At 42.5% G+C, this 22,414-nt stretch overlaps 2 protein-coding genes across 3 annotated transcripts in view; both read left to right on the forward strand.

Moving 5' to 3' along the window:
* The window catches only part of LOC132142890 (NACHT, LRR and PYD domains-containing protein 3-like), a 135,866-nt gene that overhangs the window by 52,601 nt on the left and 60,851 nt on the right, over positions 1 to 22,414 (forward strand). The window contains exon 2 of the mRNA XM_059553080.1: positions 5,418 to 5,552. Coding sequence (XP_059409063.1) covers positions 5,418 to 5,552 — 135 coding nt within the window. The remainder of the gene's footprint in view (positions 1 to 5,417; positions 5,553 to 22,414) is intronic.
* The window catches only part of LOC132142900 (NACHT, LRR and PYD domains-containing protein 12-like), a 33,223-nt gene continuing 13,569 nt past the window's right edge, over positions 2,761 to 22,414 (forward strand). For both annotated transcript variants that reach the window (XM_059553097.1, XM_059553095.1), the window contains exons 1-3: positions 2,761 to 2,765; positions 5,772 to 7,614; positions 9,678 to 9,851. In XM_059553097.1, the coding sequence (XP_059409080.1) occupies positions 5,831 to 7,614; positions 9,678 to 9,851 (1,958 nt within the window). In that variant the 5' untranslated portion in view covers positions 2,761 to 2,765; positions 5,772 to 5,830. The remainder of the gene's footprint in view (positions 2,766 to 5,771; positions 7,615 to 9,677; positions 9,852 to 22,414) is intronic.

The raw sequence follows: 22,414 nt of genomic DNA on the forward strand, positions 1-22,414 counted from the left end.
CAGAGTTATCTTTAGTGCTTCCTACACAATGAAATGAACCACTCTTTGACAGTATTGCAAAATTGTTTCAAGATTTCTTTCTTAAAATAAAATAGACGACAAGATGTTTTTCAAAGAGGATAGAAGCACAAACTCTTCAGAGCGTTTCAACATACGTCTGCTTCGGTCTCCATCTTGTTTTCGACTCGGCGGTGTGAAGTTGACAGCTTGGTGAATCAGTCCTTGAACGTTTGAACATTTGCTTGTACATTTCAGTGTATTTCATTAAATATTGCATATATTTTTACTCTAAGCACTTTCTGATCAGTTAGGTGATCTTTTGGTTATACTTTTATTTTTATTTTTTATTTTTGTGTCTGTGAAGTTTACGTGGACAGTTTAACTGTTAACACGGCTCTTTCTCCAACATTATTTTTATCTTTCTTGTCAGTGCCGTGACTGAACTTTCAGGAGAACTTTTTGGACTATGACAAAAGATAAAAAACACAAATCTAAATCGATAGATTCATCTTTAAGTCTCGTTGCTTGTGTTATGGTGGACTTTGACTCAGACAAGAGGACCAGGTAAAAATGGGGAAACAGAGACAAGACTACCAGGTAAAATGGTGAAACAGAGACAAGACGACCAGGTAAACCCAGGGAAACAGAGACAAGAGAAGTACAACACAAACAAGGAGTCCAGGAGGGAGGTGGACCGGCGGAGGATCAGGGGGAGGGACGGAGGGCCAGGTCCAAAGGTGGAAAACAGGCAGAGGAAAAAAACACAAAAACACAAGTCCAGGAAGGACATAGCGTGGCGCCCACCAGGGCGGAGCAGAAGACCGCCACATCTGTGCGGTCAGAACAGTAGCCCCCCAGGGTGGAGCAGAAGACCACCATGTCCGTGTGGTCGAGGCCGGAGCCCCCCAGGGTGGAGCAGAAGACCACCACAACCGTGTGGTCGGGACGGGAACCCCACAGGGCGGAGCAGAAGACCACCATGTCCGTGTGGTCGAAACCGAAGCCCACCAGGGCGGCGCCAAAGACCACCACAGTGGGATCGGACTGGCAGAAGAGCAAGTCGGGTAGGACAAGTCTGAAACAAAGAACATGAACATGTTAAGGGTAGCCTCTGTGGCCACAACAGGAACAGTCCGGCGCTCAGAGAGTTCGACTGAGACGTGACGAGCCTCTGGAAGTCCCGCAGAGGCGAGGAGAGACTCTGGTAGTTCAGCAGAGACGTGGAACGGTTCTGGTAGTTCATCAGAGACGTGGAGAGGCTCTGGTAGTTCATCAGAGACATGGAGAGGCTCTGGTAGTTCCACAGAGAAGTGACGAGACTCTGGTAATCCCATGGTATTTATACTGGATTCCAGAAGATCGGTGACTGACTTGACTCTGCTCATTAAGATTATTGGTGACTTGCATTTGTTCATGAAGATCATTGGTGACTTGTATTTGTTCATGAAGATCAATGGTGACTTGCCTTTGTTCATGAAGATCAATGGTGACTTGCTTTTGTTCATGAAGATCACTGGTGACTTGAATTCTCCCATGAAGAACCCCGGTGACTTGACTCTGTCCTTGAAGATCACCAGTGACTTGACTCTGTCCTTGAAGATCATCAGTGACTTGACTCTGTCCTTGAAGATCACCAGTGCCCTGACTTGACTCTGGAAGGTCAACGGTGACTAGCCCTGACTCTGGAAGTTCAATGGTGACTAGTTCTGACTCTGGAAAGTCAACGGTGACTAGTTCTGACTCTGGAAGGTCAACAGTGACTAACCCTAACTCTGGAGGGTCAATGGTAACTAGTCCTGACTCAGGAAGCTCCACAAGCACCTGACTCGACTCTGGAGGGTTCACGAGCACTGACTCGACTCTGGAGGGTCAACTGGCACCTGACTCAACTCTGGAGGGTCAACCAGAACTAGCCCTGACTCTGGAAGGTCAACGATGACTGACCCTGACTCTGGAAGGTCGACGGTGACTAACCCTGACTCTGGAAGGTCAACGGTGACTAACCCTGACTCTGGAGGGTCCATGAGCACCTGACTCGACTCTGGAGGGTACACAAGCACCTGACTGGACTCTGGAGGGTCCACAAGCACCTGACTCGACTCTGGAGGATCAACGAGAATATGACTCAACTCTGGAGGGTCAACGGGAACATGACTCGACTCTGGAGCGTCAACGGGAACATGACTTGACTCTGGAGGGTCAACGGGAACCTGACTCAACTCAGGAAAGCCTACTGTAGCTGACATCCTCTGCAGTGGCTCCGGGCTGGCGGCCGCCTTGTGCAGTGGCGCTGGGTTGGTGGCCATCTTGTACTGTGGCACTGGCTCAGCAGACATGGCGTGAACAGTCTCTGGATCGGCAGCGTGACATGAACACTCTTGGGAATCTCTAGGATTTTTGGAAAGCATGGAAAATAATCCAAAAATGTCTCAGCGGCCATTCTGGGAGTTGGCGCTGGACTGGCGGCCGTCTTGCATCGTGGCACGGGGCTGGCGACCACTCTTTGCTGCGGCGCTGGGGTGGCGTCCATCTTGCCTCGTGACGCTGAGTTGGTGGCCATCTTGTGCTGTGGCACTGGGCTGGCGGCCATCTTGCATCGTGGCACTAGGCTTGTGACCACCTTGTGCTGAGGCGCTGGGCTGGCGACCATCTTGTGCCGTGGCGCTGGACTTGCGGCCATCCTGGGCAGCGGCTCTGAGCTTCATTTCTCCTTTCCGTCCGCCATGGTGAGACGGCGGCTCCGATCCGTTCCACACGAGCCCAGGGTCGAAGGGGGGCCATGGTGGAGAGCGATGCCGAACCTCCTCTCTACCACTAACTCCCTTGCGACCTCCCCTAGTCCCACGGAAAACTACCATGCGGGTTCCCTCAAAACCATTCCTCTCCCGCTCGGTGGCTGGGGAGGAAACATGAACAGACATACCGCTGGATCTCAGTGATGGAGTCCCTCTGTGACGATCGCGACCAGTGAAACACAGGGAAAGAGAGAGATCCAATAGAAGGTATTTATTTAATATAGGGTAATCCAAATCGTTGTCAAACACAGCCAAGGTCAAAACCAAAAAGGCAATCCAAAACAAATAAACAAAGGAAAGGGAACTCGGAAAACGAGGGGTCTCGGAGGGCGAGAAGACAATGGGGAATCTCGGAGGACGAGAAGACTGGAAACACGAAAGGTAAGGACTCCATACAGACAACATGGAAAGACAGGTATTTATAGCGAGGCTAATGACAATTAAGTGAATGCACCTGGTGCAATTAGCAGGAGTGCAATTACTGTGATGACAGGACAAGACTAGTGGAATACTACTGCCTATGGTGAAGTGCCTAAAGGGAAGTGAGCCCACTAGTGGACACCCAGGGAAACAGAGACTAGACAGCGTGACAACACGAAGCACAGGCGTCACTAGGCTTTTTTAGTGGGGCTATAGCATCAGCCAAAAACTGTACACACATTTGCGATCGCCTCAGAGTCAGTCACCTTGAATTTCATCTGAAAACAGCAGCAGATCAGTCTCCTTGTCTTTCAGCGCGCTCTTCAATCCACAGACCGTGGAGCAGCGCGAGCAGACTCGGACACAAACAGAGGACACAAGGTGTGTGTTTATCGACAGATTGTTAAAATATCTGTATCTGTGCAGTTCTTTGGCATAAATACAATTCACAAAAGGTCACGAGGGAGCAATCGGTTTCTCATCTACTGTAAAGTTTTCTCTTCGTTCACCGCTGTTTCCTCCAGCGAACATCTAGCCCTTATACTTATTGAAATATACTTAATCTAATTATACTTACTTTATACATAAACTACTGTGCAAAAGTCTTAGTCTTAGGCGGTCTGTTGTCAGACTGCTTGTGCATTCAACAATCTCACTAGATTATTATTAAAATTAATGATAAAATGACTGTTTGGAAATGTAAACTGATATTTCCTACTGACACACTACAGCAAAAAATATAAATAACTCCCTTAAAACCTTTTTTTGGGGTGAAAATACTAATGTGCCAAAGACTTTTGCACAAGTACTGTACTTTACAAACGACATTTTTCTACTTTATAAAGAATGAGCATACAGTAATTCACAGAACTGATTAAAAATAGTGACAGACAGCATTTATCTTAACTAAATATCAGAGTGATTGACAGAGATACAGTAGAAACATTATGTGTGGTTTTGTATTAAACAATGACTCAGATCATGAAATACATTTATTAGGCTTAGAGTAAGAGAAGCTTGGGAAATGAGAGCATCCAAGGAGCGTGTAAAAGCAATGGATTTATTTTTAATCTTTTTAATGTTCTATAATGTTATCCTTTTTGGGCTTTTTATTTTATTTATTTATTTTTATGTAGAAATATCGATTCAGGCACCGTTTAGGCACAGGTACTGTTTTGAATGTAATGAAATGGCACCGGTATCAAATAAAACCCAATTGATACCCAACCCTACACAATCGCGGAAAAAAGAATCGGTGAGCTGGAAAACAAAGTACAGGATCTCTCCAGATACCAGAGGAGGTGTAATCTGTGCTAATTTAAAAGTTGGACATTAGAATGCACATTGTACTTTGACGTAAATGAATTAATATTAATTAATAAATTACAAACGTGCTAAATTTAACAATAGTTTTCCCTCAATAGCTCCTTTTGTCTTCAGTCTGAAGAAACAATCACTTGTTTTGGGACTGTACTTACTGTAAAGTGTTCTGGATTGACTTTTCCAATTTTGTAAAAAATATGTATATCCAAACTTTTGGATAACCCCCAAAATTGTGTTTTTTTGGTTATTATTTAAATTTAGACCCTTCTCACTTTAAATGTGTTCATTTATTGCTTTACCGTGGTAAACTTTACCTTCATAAGTGTAAATGTTCAAATAAAACTCCCTAGTTTTTTTTTTTTTCAGGACTTTTCTTTTCTATTGCATGTAAGACTATTTCATGATGTAACTCATATAAACTAACATAGTTTGCTTTTGAAGCTAATGTCAAATATTCTTTCATCTTTAATTTACTGATTCAGAAAAATAGATTATTACTCAAATAAATGTGAACAGAGTCATAGCTACAAAAAAATAAATAAACATTATCAGTTTGTTGGATATGTCGGCTGGTCACATTACAGCACAACAGGGATTCATGCTTTCAAAAAACCTGATGTCAGATTACAGCAGCATAAAACACACTCGTCTCTGAACAGAGATTCATGATTTCTGTTTTGATTCATTCTCAACAAACACATGAGCACTGAGTTCCTCCACTGATGTGGTCAAAGTGTTTCTGTTATTTGTTCTGTTTCTTCATTGACAGACCTCAGATCAGTTCTTCATCATGGAGATCAGTGAGAGATCTTCATCTCCAGATCACAGCTGTGTGTCTCTGAAGAGTGACAGATCCATGGAACAGCCTCCTAAACTCAGTGCTGAACCAGTGACCTCTGACCCCAGTGCTGAACCAGTGACCTCTGACCTCAGTGCTGAACCAGTGACCTCTGACCCCAGTGCTGAACCAGTGACCTCTGACCCCAGTGCTGAACCAGTGACCTCTGACCCCAGGTGAGACACTGTCCAGCTTGGTATTGTGCATTTTAAACATTTAATGTTTTAAAATTAACTTAGTGTCAATATGTAAGACATAAAATATATGAAAAATACTAGACTGCCACCTGTGATGATTTACATTCTAATTTTGTTTATAGATTAAATCCTGTATTTATATATTTTTTAATCATTTTTTTTTCCTCAGCAGTGTGTATAGAGAAACTCAGACCAGAGATCCTCCTGAACCAGTGAATGATGAACTACAGAGAGTCAAAGAGCAGCACAAAACCAGCATGAAGAACAAGTATGAGAGATTATTTGAGGGACTGAAACTCCAGGAGAATGAAAGCCTCCTGAACAGCATCTACACACAGCTCTACATCATAGAGGGAGAGAGAGAAGGAGTGAATGAAGAACATGAGGTTTTACAGATGGAGAAAACAGCCAGAACACAACACTCACAAGACACTCCAATCTACTGCAATGACATCTTTAAAGCCTCCGCTGAAGCAGGATGTGAGGAGAAAGAGCAGATCAAGACTGTTCTTACTAAAGGCATCGCTGAAATCGGAAAAACCGTCTCTGTGCAGAAGTTCATTCTGGACTGGGCCGAGGGAAAAGCCAATCAGGATGTAGATTTCATGTTTGTGCTTCCATTTCGAGAGCTGAACTTGATCCCAGATCATCAGTACAGTCTTCACAGACTTCTGCTGGACTTTCATCCTGAACTTCAAGATCTGGACTCACAGATTTATGAGGAGTGTAAAGTTGTGTTCATCTTTGATGGTCTGGATGAAAGCAGAATCACACTGATGTTTTCAGACGCTCAGAAAGTTTGTGATGTGACTGAGACTTCATCAGTGGCTGTGTTGATGTCAAAGCTCATGAAAGGAGAGCTGCTTCCCTCTGCTCTCATCTGGATCACCTCCAGACCAGCAGCAGCCAATCAGATCCCCTCCAAATACATCCACCGTCTGACAGAAATTCAGGGATTCACTGAGCCTCAGAAGGAGGAATATTTCAGGAAGAGAATCAGTGATGAGCATCAAGCCAGCAGAATCATCTCACACATCAGAAGAGCAAGAAGCCTCCACATCATGTGCCACATCCCCGTCTTCTGCTGGATCTCATCCACTGTGCTTCAGAAGCTCCTGGAAGAAGATCTGAGTGCAGAAATCCCTCAAACTCTGACTGAAATGTACATCCACTTCCTGCTGATTCAGATCAACATGAGGAAGCAGAAGTATGAAGAGAGAGATCCAGAGAAACTCCTGCCGTCCAACAGAGAAGTGATTGTGAAACTTGCTGAAGTGGCTTTCAAACAGCTGATGAAGGGCAATGTGATGTTCTATGAGGAGGACCTGATTGAGAGCGGCATAGACATCACTGACGCCTCGGTGTATTCTGGGATTTGCACTGAGATCTTTAAGCAGGAATCTGTGATTCATCAGAGGAAAGTCTACAGCTTCATTCATCTGAGCGTTCAGGAGTTTCTCGCTGCTTTCTATCAGCTTTACTGCTGTTTAACAGAGAACCAGAAAACACTGCATGAATTCAGAGATCCACTGCTCAAATTCAGTTTATCCAGCTCTGAAGTCTCTCTGTATGATCTACTAAGATCAGCAGTACATAAAGCTCTCAAGAGTAAAAATGGACGTCTGGATCTGTTCCTGCGGTTCCTGCTGGGCGTCTCACTGGAGTCCAATCAGAGACTCTTACAGGATCTACTGACACACACAGAGAACAGCTCAGAGACCATCAGCAGAACCACACAGTACATTAAACATATGATCAAAGATCCAGATGATCCTAATCCTCTCTCAGCTGATCAGTCGATCAATCTGTTCCTCTGTCTGCTGGAAGTGAAAGATCAGACTCTGTCCACAGAGATTCAGGAGTTTGTGAAATCAGACAAACACTTAAAGAAGAAACTCACTGCTGGTCACTGCTCAACAATCTCCTACATGCTTCAGATGTCAGAGGAGACACTGGATGAACTGAACACCATGAAATACAACACATCAGCTGAGGGGAGAAGAAGACTGATACCAGCTGTGATCAACTGCAGAAAAGCTCTGTGAGTGTTTCATCATTAACTAAAGGATCATATTTAATAATGAATCTGACTCCTTTAAAATAAATGTTCCTGAATGAGAGATTTTCTCCTGAATAAAAACATGTTTGCCAACAGAATCACAAAATAGACGAGTGAATTACCCACTGCTTTAAAACCGATATCATCTGGACATTATTCAAGTGAAACGCACAGACACACAAACACATTTAGTAACGATTAATCTTACTGAAAATGGCCGATTAAGCAGTTTATATTCTGAGACATATTTCTATGTTGTGTTCTGTGCGCATTAAATTAAATTTGGATGTAAATGGTCCTTTTCCTGACATATGTAAAACACTGAGCTGTCTAGGGAGCGTCTAATGGATCATCTTTATGAGGCTGTCGGGCGTCTAGCTTCATCTGTCTTTAGTTTGGTCAGGTTCAGATTCCTCTGCAGTCGTTGTATGTTGTAAAAAAATAAATAAAAATCCATTCATGTCATGCAACAGCAAGCATAGACTATTAACCGCCAAAAGTGCAGATTCATCACGCGCCAACTTCTTACGCAAATAAGATTGGGAAAGCCTATTAATAAGTCTGATTTTATTTATTAATGTACTTACAATAAATAACAGTAAAATATATTAAAATAACTACATTACATGCATATTTATTTTTGAGTTGAAAACATTATTAATTAACAAATAAAATCTTTCAATCGTTAGGGGAGCAATGATTGAAAATAGTAGGATATTTTGCTAATAATGGTAATACATTATAAAGCAGAATGAGTGGAGTTTAAATTGTAAATTATTAAATTATTAAATGGATGCCACCTTATTGGGCAAAATTTTATTAAAAATAAAAGCTTTTCTGATATGATTTGAAATTTGAAAAGGGAGAAAGAAAGTTTACCAAAAGGCGGATTCGAACCCGAGTCAATCGTGTCAAAAGGAACAGAATGACACACGCTTCACCATCGACACTGAACTTGATGATTGGCAGCTGTCTGTTGTCATGTGATCTCTCTCCTCGTCTCCTCATTGCTCTCCGCTGCTGTTCTGCTTCAGACGTGATCAGGAGGAAGTAGAAAACAGTCCTTTAGCAGCTCGATTCATCAAATACTCTTCTGCTGTGACAAGCAGCTTCTGAGATCTGTAATGCTATTTTTAGTCTTTTATAGTGAATAGTGAATCTGCAGTAAAGGACACACATCTCAGTGTCCTCATTACAACCCATGATTTTAAACATGTTTATTGTGTGTAATAATCTGTATTTTGCTCAGTTAATTTCTATACACTAATGCAAAACCTATACTTTAAACATTAATGCAGTCACTCACAGACATAATAAATTAATTTCCACAGAACTGTAAGTTCATAGATGATGATTAATAGTCAAATAAATAGTAAATGTTAATATAATTTCATGACTCTTAAACAATCATTTAAAGATCTTCAGCAGCTGACAGAGAATTAAATTAATCTGTTTTATTCCATCATGCTTTCATTCAGGACTCTTTTATTTCATTAAGCTAATTTGAAAGGATTTGATTTCCACATACGTGACTCAGTGAATTCATCTCTGTCTCTTACTGTGAAGATTAAACTACATATCAAGCATTTATTCAACACGTCTCGTTTGATCTTGAATGACTTTGACCTTGATTAAAGTTAATAAAGTTAATAAAGCAAAGCAAGTTACTGTTCCTGTGAACACCACTGACTCAAACTAATGCAGCTGAAGCAGCAAATAAAGAGAAACGACAAATATTGATCACATTAACAATACAGCAGGAAGGATTTAATTCAACTGTCTGGAGTCTCTCAAAACTTTTATTTTTATACCTCCAGAAAACATTGCTACATTTAGCAGAATGTTAAATATTGATGAGTTGAATAAACAGTCAGGAGCTCATCTGATCTCAGATATGAATCAATCTGAAAGATTATAAAACATCATATTGTGATTCAGTGTTCAGATTATGTCATCCTCCGTTCCCTGAGGACAGAAAACTCACAACACTCTGTAAATGTCTTTATTGTTTTGTTATTTCTTAAATTATATTTAATCTCTTCTAGATTTTCTGGCTGTAATCTCACTGCTCAGTGTTGTGAGAGATTGTCTTCAGCTCTACAATCCTCAAACTGTGTCCTGAGAGAGCTGGATCTGAGGAACAATGACCTGCAGGACTCTGGTGTAAAGTTTATTTCTGATGGACTGAAGAGTCCAAACTGTCAGCTGCAGATACTGAGGTATTAAGAACATATAAGAGATAATTTACAGTCAACTGATCACAGTGTGTGTGTGTGTGTGTGTGTGTGTGTGTGTGTGTATAGATGATCTGACTGTGTGTGTGTGTGTGTGTGTGTGTGTGTGTGTGTGTGTAGATGATCTGACTATGTGTGTGTGTGTGTGTGTGTGTGTGTGTAGATGATCTGACTGTGTGTGTGTGTGTGTGTGTCTGTAGATGATCTGACTATGTGTGTGTGTGTGTGTGTGTGTGTGTGTAGATGATCTGACTGTGTGTGTGTGTGTGTGTGTCTGTAGATGATCTGACTGTTTGTGTTTGTGTGTAGATAATCTGACTGTGTGTGTGTGTGTGTGTGTGTAGATGATCTGACTGATTGTGTGTTTGTGTGTGTGTGTGCGTGTGTCTGTGTTTGTGTGTAGATAATCTGACTGTGTGTGTGTGTGTGTGTGTGTGTGTGTGTTTGTGTCTGTGTGTAGATAATCTGACTGTGTGTGTGTGTGTGTGTGTAGATGATCTGACTGTTTGTGTGTGTGTGTGTGTGTGTGTGTGTGTGTGTGTGTGTGTGTGTGTATGTCTGTATTAGTGTTGCACGATATACTGATACTAAAAATGTATCGCGATACCCTGCTTTAGAAAACAGTATGATTCCTCATGTTACCGGTACTTTAAGAATGACCTTAAAGAAGAGCCGTATTTTCTGAGTTGCATCGGCGTGCGGCAGAAGGACAGTGTGTGTTAGGGCTGCAACAAACGATTATTTTGATAATCAAATAATCTAACGATTATTAGAATGATTAATCGACTAATCGTCAATTTTTTTCACTGATTAATTAATATAATTTGATTGATTATTGAGCTCTTGCAATTTGTTAAAATACTGTAATTAAATATTATTTAATTACAATCAATTATTATACAATTAATTTATACAAATAAATATATTTGACACACAAAATGAGATGACAGAGAAACCTTATTTACCATTTAATTACTATATGAAATTTAACTGAATGACTCGTCATTCTGCCTAACATCTCCTTTCGTAAGTATATGATATGGATAAAAAACAAAATAAAGGTAAGTGATTGGATGTTTTATTTTTGGATAAAAAAATTATTCACAATATACACTACCAGTCAAACATTTTTTAACAGTAACATTGTTTTTAAAGAAGTTTCTTCTGCTCATCAAGCCTACATGTATTTGATCCAAAGTAGAGCAAACACAGTAATATTTTGAAAGATTTTTTACTATTTAAAATAACTTCATTTTATTTGAATATATTTTAAAATGTAATTTATTCCTGTGATTTCAAGGCTGAATTTTTTGCATCATTACTCCAGTCACATTGTGAGCGACCACTTGGCTAAAATTGCGTATAAAACAACGATAGAAATTAGCAAATCCGAGAAAGCGACATGAGAGTCAGGGACGGGCCAGTCGGCAACCACCTGGACCTTAGCTGGATCCATACTGATCCCCTCTTCAGAGATGACCGAGCCCAGAAACGTTACCGAGGACATGTGAAAGGAGCATTTCTCAGCCTTGACAAATAGTCGATTCTTAAGCAAGCATTGGAGGATGTGGCGAACGTGTTGTACGTGGACTTGGAGAGAAGGTGAGAAAATTAATATGTCATCGAGATGACAAAGACGAATAAGTTGAGCATATCCTGAAGGACGTCATTAACAAAAGCCTGAAAAACGGCGGGGGCGTTGACCAATCCGAAGGGAAGAACCTTATACTCAAAGTGTGAGAGGGACGTGTTAAAGGTGGTAATAGGGGGGAAGAGACATGGCTCGGGAATGACTGAAAACCCCTCACATATCGTGATATTCCTCCGGTACTCCAGACAATTCCCCGGCTTCCTCCTGAAAAACAGAAACAGAAGACACAGGGGGAACAGCAGAGACTAAACACTCAACATGACATGACAACTTTCCAAGACAAAATGGATCCTTTAGCCCAATCAATGTGAGGATTATGGAGCTTTAGCCAAGGATTGCCTAAAACAACAGGAGTGTAAGGAGATCGAAGTCCCTCTGTGATTACCAGAAATGGTAAGAGTCAATGGAATAGTCTCCTTCTGTACTCTAGGTAGATTACAGAGAGCGGAAAGCAGTCGAGAAGCCTCCTCACCGTAGGCTGATCGGTCGAAGACTCAGATCATCTCCTCCTTGAAAAGCGCAAAGCTGGAGATGCAATCTGTCTCCGCCTCCCAGTTAGCCATTCCCCATTCTCGAGCCCGGCCAGTGAGAAGGGAGAGAACGTAGGCGACCTTGGCTTGCTCCTTTGCATACATCATGGGCTGTAGGGAAAACACCACCTCGCATTGGGTAAGGGTAAGGAAAGAGCGACATTGTTTTGGCTCACCTGAATAGACTCCGGCGGGACAGGAGGAACATGCGAGGTGGAACACTGTAGGCACATATTGTGGACCTGGCAGGAAAGCTCGAACATCTGAGCGGCCAGCATCTCGTTGGCGTGTCTGCCGGCGGATATGTCCTCCTCATGCTTGCCTAGAAGGACACCCTGGTGTTCCACGGCAGTCTGGAATGGGCTGCCACTAGCTGAGTCCATGTCTTGGTCAGATTGTTCTGTGGTCAGGTAGAGAGGACTCAAAAGCGAGATTGACAATTATAGTTCTTTAACAGAATCAAAAAGTCTGACCACAGGTAATCCAAACTGAAGTATCAATAAAGAACGGCGAACTGAAGAAACCAGTGGACTTGGTATAATAACGTGAACACAAAGCACCTCAGTGGCAGGGGTGACCAGAAGACTGGTGAGGCTGAGGCACTTGTAGCTCACGAAGAGGCAGAATGTTGGAGAGCACCCAGCAAGTAATCTGTTGCAGTCTTTAGCAGGCAAGGTTCTGTGGATGTACAATGACGAGCACAGAGTAATTCCAGCAGTGGAAGTTATACCGTAGTACAATTCAAGTTTTTCTATTCAATTCAAGTTTATTTGTATAGCGCTTTTTACAATACAAATCGTTACAAAGCAACTTTACAGAAAAGTATGTTTCTACAATATTTAGTAATAGCTTATAAGTTGTGACTGTCAGTTTGTGCATGTATGACAGGATTTTTAGAAAAATATATACAAGACGTAGTCAGCCAGACAATGAACATTATTAATATTATTAATAATTAATAATTATTATATGATGCAGTCACACTTTTAGCAATATTCGTTAGCTCTGTTTGTTGATTCGGGGTTAGCATCATCTGAGGTCCTCTGAGGGTCAGCATCATCTCTTCTCAGGTGTTCTGGATCCAGACTGGAGCTTGTGTAAATCCTACTTACCACAGGATGTAAATCCCATGGCAAAACATAGAAACAAATAGAGACATCATTAGCATAGCTGCTGATCCAACAAAGTAAAATGTATTAGTTTAACCCAAGCTAAAGAATAAAAATGCACATTTGATCAGATGCAACTACACTCACAATTTAAGATACATTATTTGAATGCTCGAGATGCATTTTTAATCTAGATTTAAACAGAGAGAGTGTGTCTGAACCCTGAACATTATCACGAAGGCTATTCCAGAGTTTGGGAGCCAAATGTGAAAAAGCTCTAGCTCCTTTAGAGGACTTTGCTATCCTAGAAGCTACCAAAAGTCCAGCGTTTTGTGACCTTAGGGAGCGTGATGGATTGTAACGTGGTAGAAGGCTAGTAAGGTACACAGGAGCTAAACCATTTAGGGCCTTATAGGTAAGTAATGATAATTTGTAACTGATACGGAACTTAATAGGTAGCCAGTGCAGAGACTGTAAAATTTTGTTAATATGATCACATTTTCTTGACCTGGTAAGGACTCTAGCTGCTGCATTTTGGATTACCTGTGGCTTGTTTATCGAAGAAGCAGGACAACCACCTAGAAGTGCATTACAATAGTCCAGTCTAGACGTCATAAATGCATGAACTAGCTTTTCTGCATCAGAAACAGATAACATGTTTCGTAGCTTGGCAATGTTTCTAAGATGGAATAATGCAGTTTTTGTAACATGGGAAATATGATTTTCAAAAGACAAGTTGCTGTCTAATATAACACCCAGATTTTTGACTGTAGAGGAAGTAACAGTACATCCGTATAGTTGCAGATTGTAATCTACAAGATTCTGTGTAGTGTTTTTTGGTCCAATAATTAATATCTCTGTCTTATCCGAATTTAATTGGAGAAAATTATTGGTCATCCAATGTTTTACATTTTTAACACACTCTGTTAGCTTAGATAATTTAGAAGTTTCATCTGGTCTCATTGAGATATATAGCTGAGTATCATCAGCATAACAGTGGAAGCTAATTCCGTATTTTCTAATAATATTACCAAGGGGCAACATGTATATTGAAAATAGAAGGGGACCTAGGATGGATCCTTGTGGCACTCCATATTTTACTGGTGATAAATGATATGACTCCCCATTTAAATAAACAAAATGGTAGCGATTGGACAGGTAGGATCTAAACCATCTTAGAGCCTGCCCTTGAATACCTGTATAGTTTTGTAATTGATCTATGATTATGTCATGATCTATGGTGTCGAACGCAGCACTAAGATCAAGTAAAACTAGAAATGAGATGCAGCCTTGATCTGACGTAAGAAGCAGGTCATTTTTAATTTTAACAAGTGCAGTTTCTGTGCTATGGTGGGACCTGAAACCTGACTGAAATTCTTCATATATATCATTTTTGCTCAAGAAGGTGCTCAATTGAGCAGACACAACTTTTTCTAAAATTTTAGACATAAATGGAAGATTTGAAATAGGCCTATAATTTGCCTGTTCACTAGGATCTAGTTTTGGTTTCTTAATAAGAGGATTAATAACCGCCAGCTTGAATGGTTTTGGGAAATGACCTAAAGATAACGATGAGTTAAACATATTGAGAAGCTGTTCTTCTATTACAGGTAAAACTCTTTCAGTAATTTAGTGGGAACAGGATCTAATAAACATGTTGTTGGTTTAGATACAGTGATAAGTTTATTTAGCTCTTCCTGTCCTATATTTGTTTATCTTTGGGTGTGATGGATGAAACTGAAGTGTTAGACGCTGTGGAATCTACATTCCTATTGTATTTCTAATGTTATATATTTTATCAGTGAAGAAATTCATAAAGTCATTAATATTAAAAGTTGGTGGAATATTTGAATCAGGTGGCGTCTGGTAATTTGTTAATTTAGCCACTGTGCTAAATAAAAACCTTAGATTGTTTTGGTTATTTTATATGAGTTTGTGTATATGCTCTGCCCTAGCAGTTTTCAGAGCCTGTCTATAGCTGGACATACTGTTTTTCCATGCAATTCTAAAAACTTACAAGTTAGTTTTTCTCCATTTGCGTTCAGGACTACCAGTTTCTTTCTTGAGAGAGTGAGTATTACTGTTATACAATGGCACAGTACTTTTTTCTCTAACCTTTTTCAATTTGATGGGGGCAACAGCTTCTAATGTATTGGAGAAAATAGTGCCCATGTTGTCAGTGATTTCGTCTAATTCATGTGTATTTTTGGGTACAAATAGCAGTTGAGATAGATCAGGCAGGTTATTTGCGAATCTGTCTTTGGTGACTGGAACAATAGTTCTGCCCAGACGGTAACGCTGAGACATATAGTTAATATCAGTGATATGCAGCATGCACGATACAAGGACATGGTCTGTAACATCATCACTTTGAGGTACGATATCTATATCAGTAAGATCGATTCCATGCGATATAATTAAATCTAGTGTATGATTAAAATGATGAGTGGGCCCGGTGACATTTTGCTTGACTCCAAAAGAGTTTATTAGGTCAGTAAACGCAAGTCCTAATGCATCATTTGTATTATCAACGTGAATATTAAAATCTCCCATGATTAGCCCCTTTTCAACTGTAACCAGAAGGTCTGAGAGGAAATCTGCAAATTCTTTTACGAATTCTGTATACGGCCCTGGTGGTCTATACACAGTAGCCAGAGCGAGAGATACATTAGATTTCTTTTGCATGTCTGACAGTGTTATATTAAGCAAAAGTATTTCAAATGAGTTAAACCTGTATCCTGTTTTCTGGGTAACATTGAGAATATCACTATATATTTGAAAAAACTGCTGACTACTCTTGTCTAACTCAGGTTCGGATTCATAGAACGGCTACAGAGTGTCCGGTCAGAACATTAGGTCTCACACCAGGAATGTACTTCAGGGTGATTTATTGTGCACGAACACAGGAGGGAAGGTTCGGAAGAGTTCACTTTCAAGGGTGGCCTTTCTTACAGCCGCCCCCAAATTCACAAGGTGAATTTGAACAAGAAGGGCCTTACTAAATTTTGGAATGTCATTCAGTCAAAGGAGATAGGCAGATTATCTTGGTCACTGGCCTTAGGTAAGTTCTGTCTTTCACTTTGATCTCAGCTGATCTGACTCTGTTATCCTTCCAAGGGAAAACTTGAACAATCCTTCCTACAGACCAAAGTGCACGAGGTAGCTGTGGATCCACAATCATAACAGTTTCACCTATCTGTAGGTTCTCTGTTTCTGACATTCATTTCTGTCTGGTTTGAAGGCTGGGTAGGTAGTTATGGATGAATTGCCTCCAAAAGTGATCAGCTAACAGCTGACTATGCCTCCATTTCCGTCGACTCAGAAGCTCAGAATCCTGGTATGTCACTTGGGGAAGTGAGGCATCCCGCTGCCCCATCAGCAGGATGTTGAGTGTAATTGGGTCAGGGTCAGCAATGTCTGAAGATGTGTAACCAAGAGGTTTGGCATTAAGGATCCCCTCTATTTCAATGAGAACAGTCCGCAATACTTCTTCAGTGACTGTCTGTGCTCCGTGTGTCACTTGCAGGGCTGTTTTCAAGGATCGATTTTCCCGCTTCCAGCATCCACCAAAATGTGGGGCATTAGGTGGATTGAATGTAAACCTAATTTGCTGGCTTGCCAGTTGAGCTTGGAGCTCAGGTTGAAGAGCAGTGTAGGCATCCCGAAGTTCCCTTTCACCACCTTTGAAATTCGTTCCCTGATCTGACAGGATTTCAAAGGGTTTCCCTCGTCGAGCAATGAAGCGACGGAGGGCCATTAGGAATGAGTCACTGTCCATACTTGTGAGGAGATCAATATGCACTGCACGGGTGGTCATACACTTGAAGATGATCCCCCAACGCTTCTCATTTCGGCGTCCAAACTTTATGAGATAGGGACCAAAGCAATCTATACCTGTTGAATAGAAAACTGGCTGGTGAATTCTTAACCTGGCAGGTGGGAGGTCTGGCATCCTTGGGGGATGCGGTTTAGCCCGCCATTTTTGGCATTTAGCGCATTGGCGTTGGTGATGTTTGACTGCTGCTCGTCCTCTTAATACCCAGTATTTTCTCCTGAGCTCCGCAAACACCCTTTCTGGTCCAGGGTGATGCAAACAGTCATCGTAGTCTTTGATAATTAGTTTGGTGAGCGTGGATCAAGGACAATGGGGTGAATGGTATCCTCGTCTAGTTGACTGATTTGTCATAGGCGACCACCAACCCGAATAAGAATGGTTCTGATATCTAGTTCTGGGGCTAGGCAAAGCAGTCGACTATTGCTTGGTAGAGGTTTACCAGATTTCAAGTGCAATATCTCGTCTGGGAATGATTCTGCCTGGATCTGTCGGAGGGCTGAGAGCTCAGCTTCTATATAGTCTTCTGCAGTTACAATGGAGGGAGAGCTTTCTGCTGATGGTTGTATAAGAGCTTTTAAGTAGTCTGTGAATGTGCAAAATTGATGAGATCCGGCAGTGACAGAGCAGTGGTTAACAGTCCACAGAAAGTTGACCTTTTCAGCTCACCATCTTGACTTATGTGAGCTAATGGTGGCATTTTTGGGCAGCTGTCTGTTGTTTGTCTGAGGAATTCTGGACCTTGGTTCCATCTGCTGTCTTTGTTGAGATCAGAGGGAGACTTTCCTCTTGTAATTGCATCTGCTGTGTTGTCGGATGACTGTACATAAAGCCAGGTGTCAGATTCAGTCAAGTCCTGTACTTCTGCCACTCTGGTCCCCACAAACACCTTAAAGCGACAGGAATCGGATAAAAGCCAAATTAGCACTGTGGTGGAATCAGACCACAGTGTGACACTACTGAGTGGTAACGTTAGCTCTGCCTTCAGGACTTTAGCAAGCTGTGCACCTGTGAGTGCTGCACACAGCTCAAGACGAGGGATGCTCTGCTGTTTCTTGGGAGCAACACGAGACCTAGCTGTTACAAAGGCCACCTCCACTTTACCTTGAGGGTTCTCTGTTCTTAAGTAAGCCACTGATCCATACGCCTTCTCTGAGGCATCACAAAAGATGTGAAGTTGCCTAATACTGCTAGAGCAGTCTAGTTCCTTGCTGCAGTAACATCTGGGCAAACTGATATTCTGCAGATCTTCCAATTCACTGTCCCAGTGTTTCCAAGAGTCTAATAGGTCCTCTGGCAGCCTTGGGTCATCCCACTCCCTTTGTTTGTCCCACAACCTCTGCACTATCACCTTGGCTCGAGTGGTGAAGGGTACAATATAGCCAAGTGGAACATACTGGCTGGCAAGGATCTGGTAGATGCTTCGCATTGTGGGCACTTCACTGTCTGGTTTGGGTCTTTTGTAAGAGAGGGTATCTGATTGGCAATTCCAGTGCAGGTCAAATGTTGATTCCTGAGCTTCTTGGTGGCCTTCGCTGAGCCAGAGGATGCTACTCGGTGACTGAATGTCAGCTGGCAGATGGCTGATAACTGAAGGGTCATTACTAGCCCCCTGTCGTAACTCAAAGCCGCCAGATGCTAGAAGGACACAGAGTTTGTCTACAAGATTCTTGGCCATGTCACGGGAAGCGAAGCTCTGGAGGCAATTGTCCACATAGAATGACTTCTCCACTGAAACTTGTGTGTCCTTTCCAGGTTGGCTGTGATCTAGAACGTGCTTCTGTAAAGCAAACGAGGCACAACACGGACTGAAAGTGGTCCCGAAAGGCAGTACCTGCCATTCATAGACATCTGGGATTCTGTCTCTTTGCATGTCTCTCCAGATGTATCTCAGCAGAGGTTTATCTTGTGGCAAGAGGCGTACCTGATTGAACATGCCGCGGATGTCACTACTTATGGCAACAGAGTGCTCCCGGAAACGCAGAAAGACTGCCAGGAGAGATGGACCAAGTGTTGGACCAGGTAACAGTAGCTCGTTCAGGTTGTGCCCTTGATATGAGAATGAACAGTTAAAGACCACCCTGTTCTTCCCATTATGCTGCACCATGTGGTGCGGGATGTACCAGGCTTCCTTTGTTCTGTCCACTTGCTCCTGACTAAGTTTGACAACATAACCAGCTTGCACTAGCTTGGCAAGCTCCCCTTGGTATGCTGCAGTTAGAACAGGGTCCCTTTCCAGCCGTTTCTCGATTCCTCTCAACTGTGGCAGGACAGCTTCCTTTGGTGCACAGAGGCGGGGTATGTTCTTGACACAGAGCAGAGGAGTAGCGTATCGCTGGATACCATTAACATCCACTCTCACCGTGTTCTCTTGCTGAAGCTGAATGGACTCTTTGTCCTGGCGTGACCTGGTAATTACCTTTTCACTCTGGTAGGGTAGAACATCCATTTGCCACAGTCTCTCCACATTTGCATAAAGGTCATTGACAGGCCGCAGTGAGGTGAAGAATCATTGATCAGGGGAAAGATGACTGCTCAATTCTTCAGTTGGACCCTGCAGTGTCCATCCCAGACGTGTTCTTACTGCTGCTGGCCCACCAGGGGGCCCCAGCTGGACTGGTTCTATGGGTGTGAGGAGAAGGGGGCAATCAGAGTCAATGAGTAGAACAGGATGTACCTTGTCCAGCTGTTGTAGAGGTAACCCTTCAAGATGCTTAAATTTCTGTTGCAGGACACTAACTGGGTGTGTATGTTCTGCCAGACCGAGTGCTTTGGCTGTGAAGGCATTACGGATCTTGTAAGCTTTGCTGGGGTTAACAGTTTGGGACACAGTAAAAGTCACTGCCGCCCCGTGAATGACCTGGGTATCCTGTCTCACTGTACGAAGTACAAGGTCCTCTGGCTCCCCCACAAGTCTTAATTTCTGCACTGCATCATGCAGAATGATGGTCCGCTCTGATCCATCATCTAATATGGCGTAAGCCTCCATTGCCACGTTGCCATTCTTGATCAGAACCTTAGTCACTTTGAGCAGTACTTTAATTCCGGAGGTTGGTCGGTCAACATATAAAACTGCACTGGAAGGAGCTTCACTTGGCTGAGATGTCTTGACCTGGTCATTGACATCATGTAGTACCATAAGGTGCTTCTTGTTGCAGGTTGGGCAGAAATACTTTAGTGTTGCTTGATGTCCACGACCACAACGCCAGCATCGGTTCTTTGTCTTTATCCAGTCTATCTTCAGGTCTTTGCTTAGAAGCTTGAAGTTGTCACAGCCATTCAGATAGTGTTTATTATTATCACAGTATGGACAATAAGCTCTCACCTTCTCTTCTCTGACTGAAGCTGGTTTAGATGTGGCTGACGACATTGATGTGGAATGTGACTTGTCGGTACCAAGTACAATGGTGGTTGGTCTGCGAAGCTGCTTAGACTCTCTTCTCACCTCTCTGCCACGCACTGAAGATTCCTGTCTTGTATAACAAGCGTACTGGCTATTGTCTTCCTGTACTTGAAGCTCATATTCCAACCAATCAGCCACGTCCAGCAAAGTAGGAATAGAGACTTGCAAAGGGTGGGTGTACTGCTTGAAACTTGATCTGAGGTCATGTGGCAGTTTACTCAGGAGTCAAGACACATGTGATCCACATTCCAGCTCTACAGTACCTTTGTGGCCAAGCTGCTGCAACATACTGACAAGCGAACGCACCTGCAGTCCGAACATCCTGAAGGCCTTTATATCTCCACTACATATATTAGCTCCATCCATCAGCTCAGCGATTCGTTGCAGGGCTAATTGGTGGGGTTGACCATACATCTTATGCAGAGCTTTCATGGTGTCGGTGAAGGGAAATCTGGAGTTGCTGTAAGAGTCTGCCACAAGGAGGACCTCCTCCAGTATCAGATGGTCTATGAGGATTTGAAATTTGAAACGTTCTGTGGCATCGTCAGGCAGGATGTTCTCTAAAGCAATTCTCAGTCTTGAAAACTCCCTAGGGTCAGAAGACGTTAGGCAGGGGATGGTAGGGGCTGGACCTCTGTAGATTTTCTCTTGGGTACATGAGGGTAAGAAATGATCTGAGCTGTATTCTGCATGGGCTGGCCTCCTCCTTTCCTGTGATGGGACCACGGACTCAGGCAGCTGAGGTGGCTGGGAGTATGGGGAAGTGTTGGGATACCTGAACTGAGCTGAGTCACTATAATGTGCTGTAAAGGAGGGTCTCTCATGAGGGGAGGAAGAAATGTTCATGTTTCTCAGATCTTCAGTCAGCTCTGAGCTTTCCTCTGGCACAGCTGGGTGTGGCAGTCTCTTAGTGGCAGATGGTGGCAACCTGCTGCGTGGAACTGATATTGAGCGGTATGGCTGTGGAGTCTGAAAGTTAACTGCTGGAGAGTGAGAGCGTGGTGATGGCATTTGTGGAGTGACCGACTCGGATGGAGAGCTCTGCTTCGATTTCAAGCTTTGAAGCTCATGCTATAATGCAGCATTCTGTTGACGCATCTCTTGGAATTCTGAAATGATCTCAGGGAGCTGGCTGGATTGTCGTTGCAAGGCTGCGTTCTCCCTCTTCATCTCCTTTAACATGGCTGTAAGCTCTGGCAGCTGTTTCACTTGCCTTTGCAATGCTGCATTCTCCTCTCTCAGCTTCTCAGAAGTGCAGTCCCATTGGTCAGTCAGTATCCACTCTGATGTTCTGATGCTTGGCTCACTGGTAAAGTGGATCTGGAATGACCTGTAGCACTTGCTGTTTCATTCTCCAGTACTCCCTGGCAGATAAGTGACCGTGATTGCTGTTGATGAGACCCAGGTCCACTGAGCTCAAAGTCTTCGAAGTAGGCTGGAGGGTTAACTCGTCTCCTCGGCCGCACAGCAGGGGCTTCTCTTTCTGGTTGAGACATGTCTGTAGCAATCCACAACCTCCGGCTCGAGGGACCATGAAAAAACTGCTAACTACTCTTGTCTAACTCAGGTTCGGATTCATAGAACGGCTACAGGGTGTCCAGTCAGAACATTAGGTCTCACACCAGGAATGTACTTCAGGGTGATTTATTGTGCAAAGATGTGTGTGGTTCTGTAAATATAAAACAGTATACAAATATGAATAAATTATTAAATACACATTAACAGATCTTTATAGCAGTACTTGAATACTCATAAGTAACAGCATTGTAAATTATCTAAATATAATATATATACAAATACGACTCAAAGTTCTATTAAATGATCGCACTACTGCACTGTGCGTCTAGCTCACGTGCCTAACTCGTCCGGTGAACAAGCCCGAACATGTTCCCTGAGATGCGTTTCAAGTCTACGTATTATAGCCTAATATGCAATAAAATTAAATATTCTATTAAACAAAAACACAGGAGAATTATAACATTTTGTCTACAAGGAAATGTGCAAATATAATAAACAATGTAAA

Source organism: Carassius carassius, chromosome 6 (genome assembly GCF_963082965.1).
Source record: "Carassius carassius chromosome 6, fCarCar2.1, whole genome shotgun sequence".
NCBI lineage: Eukaryota > Metazoa > Chordata > Actinopteri > Cypriniformes > Cyprinidae > Carassius > Carassius carassius.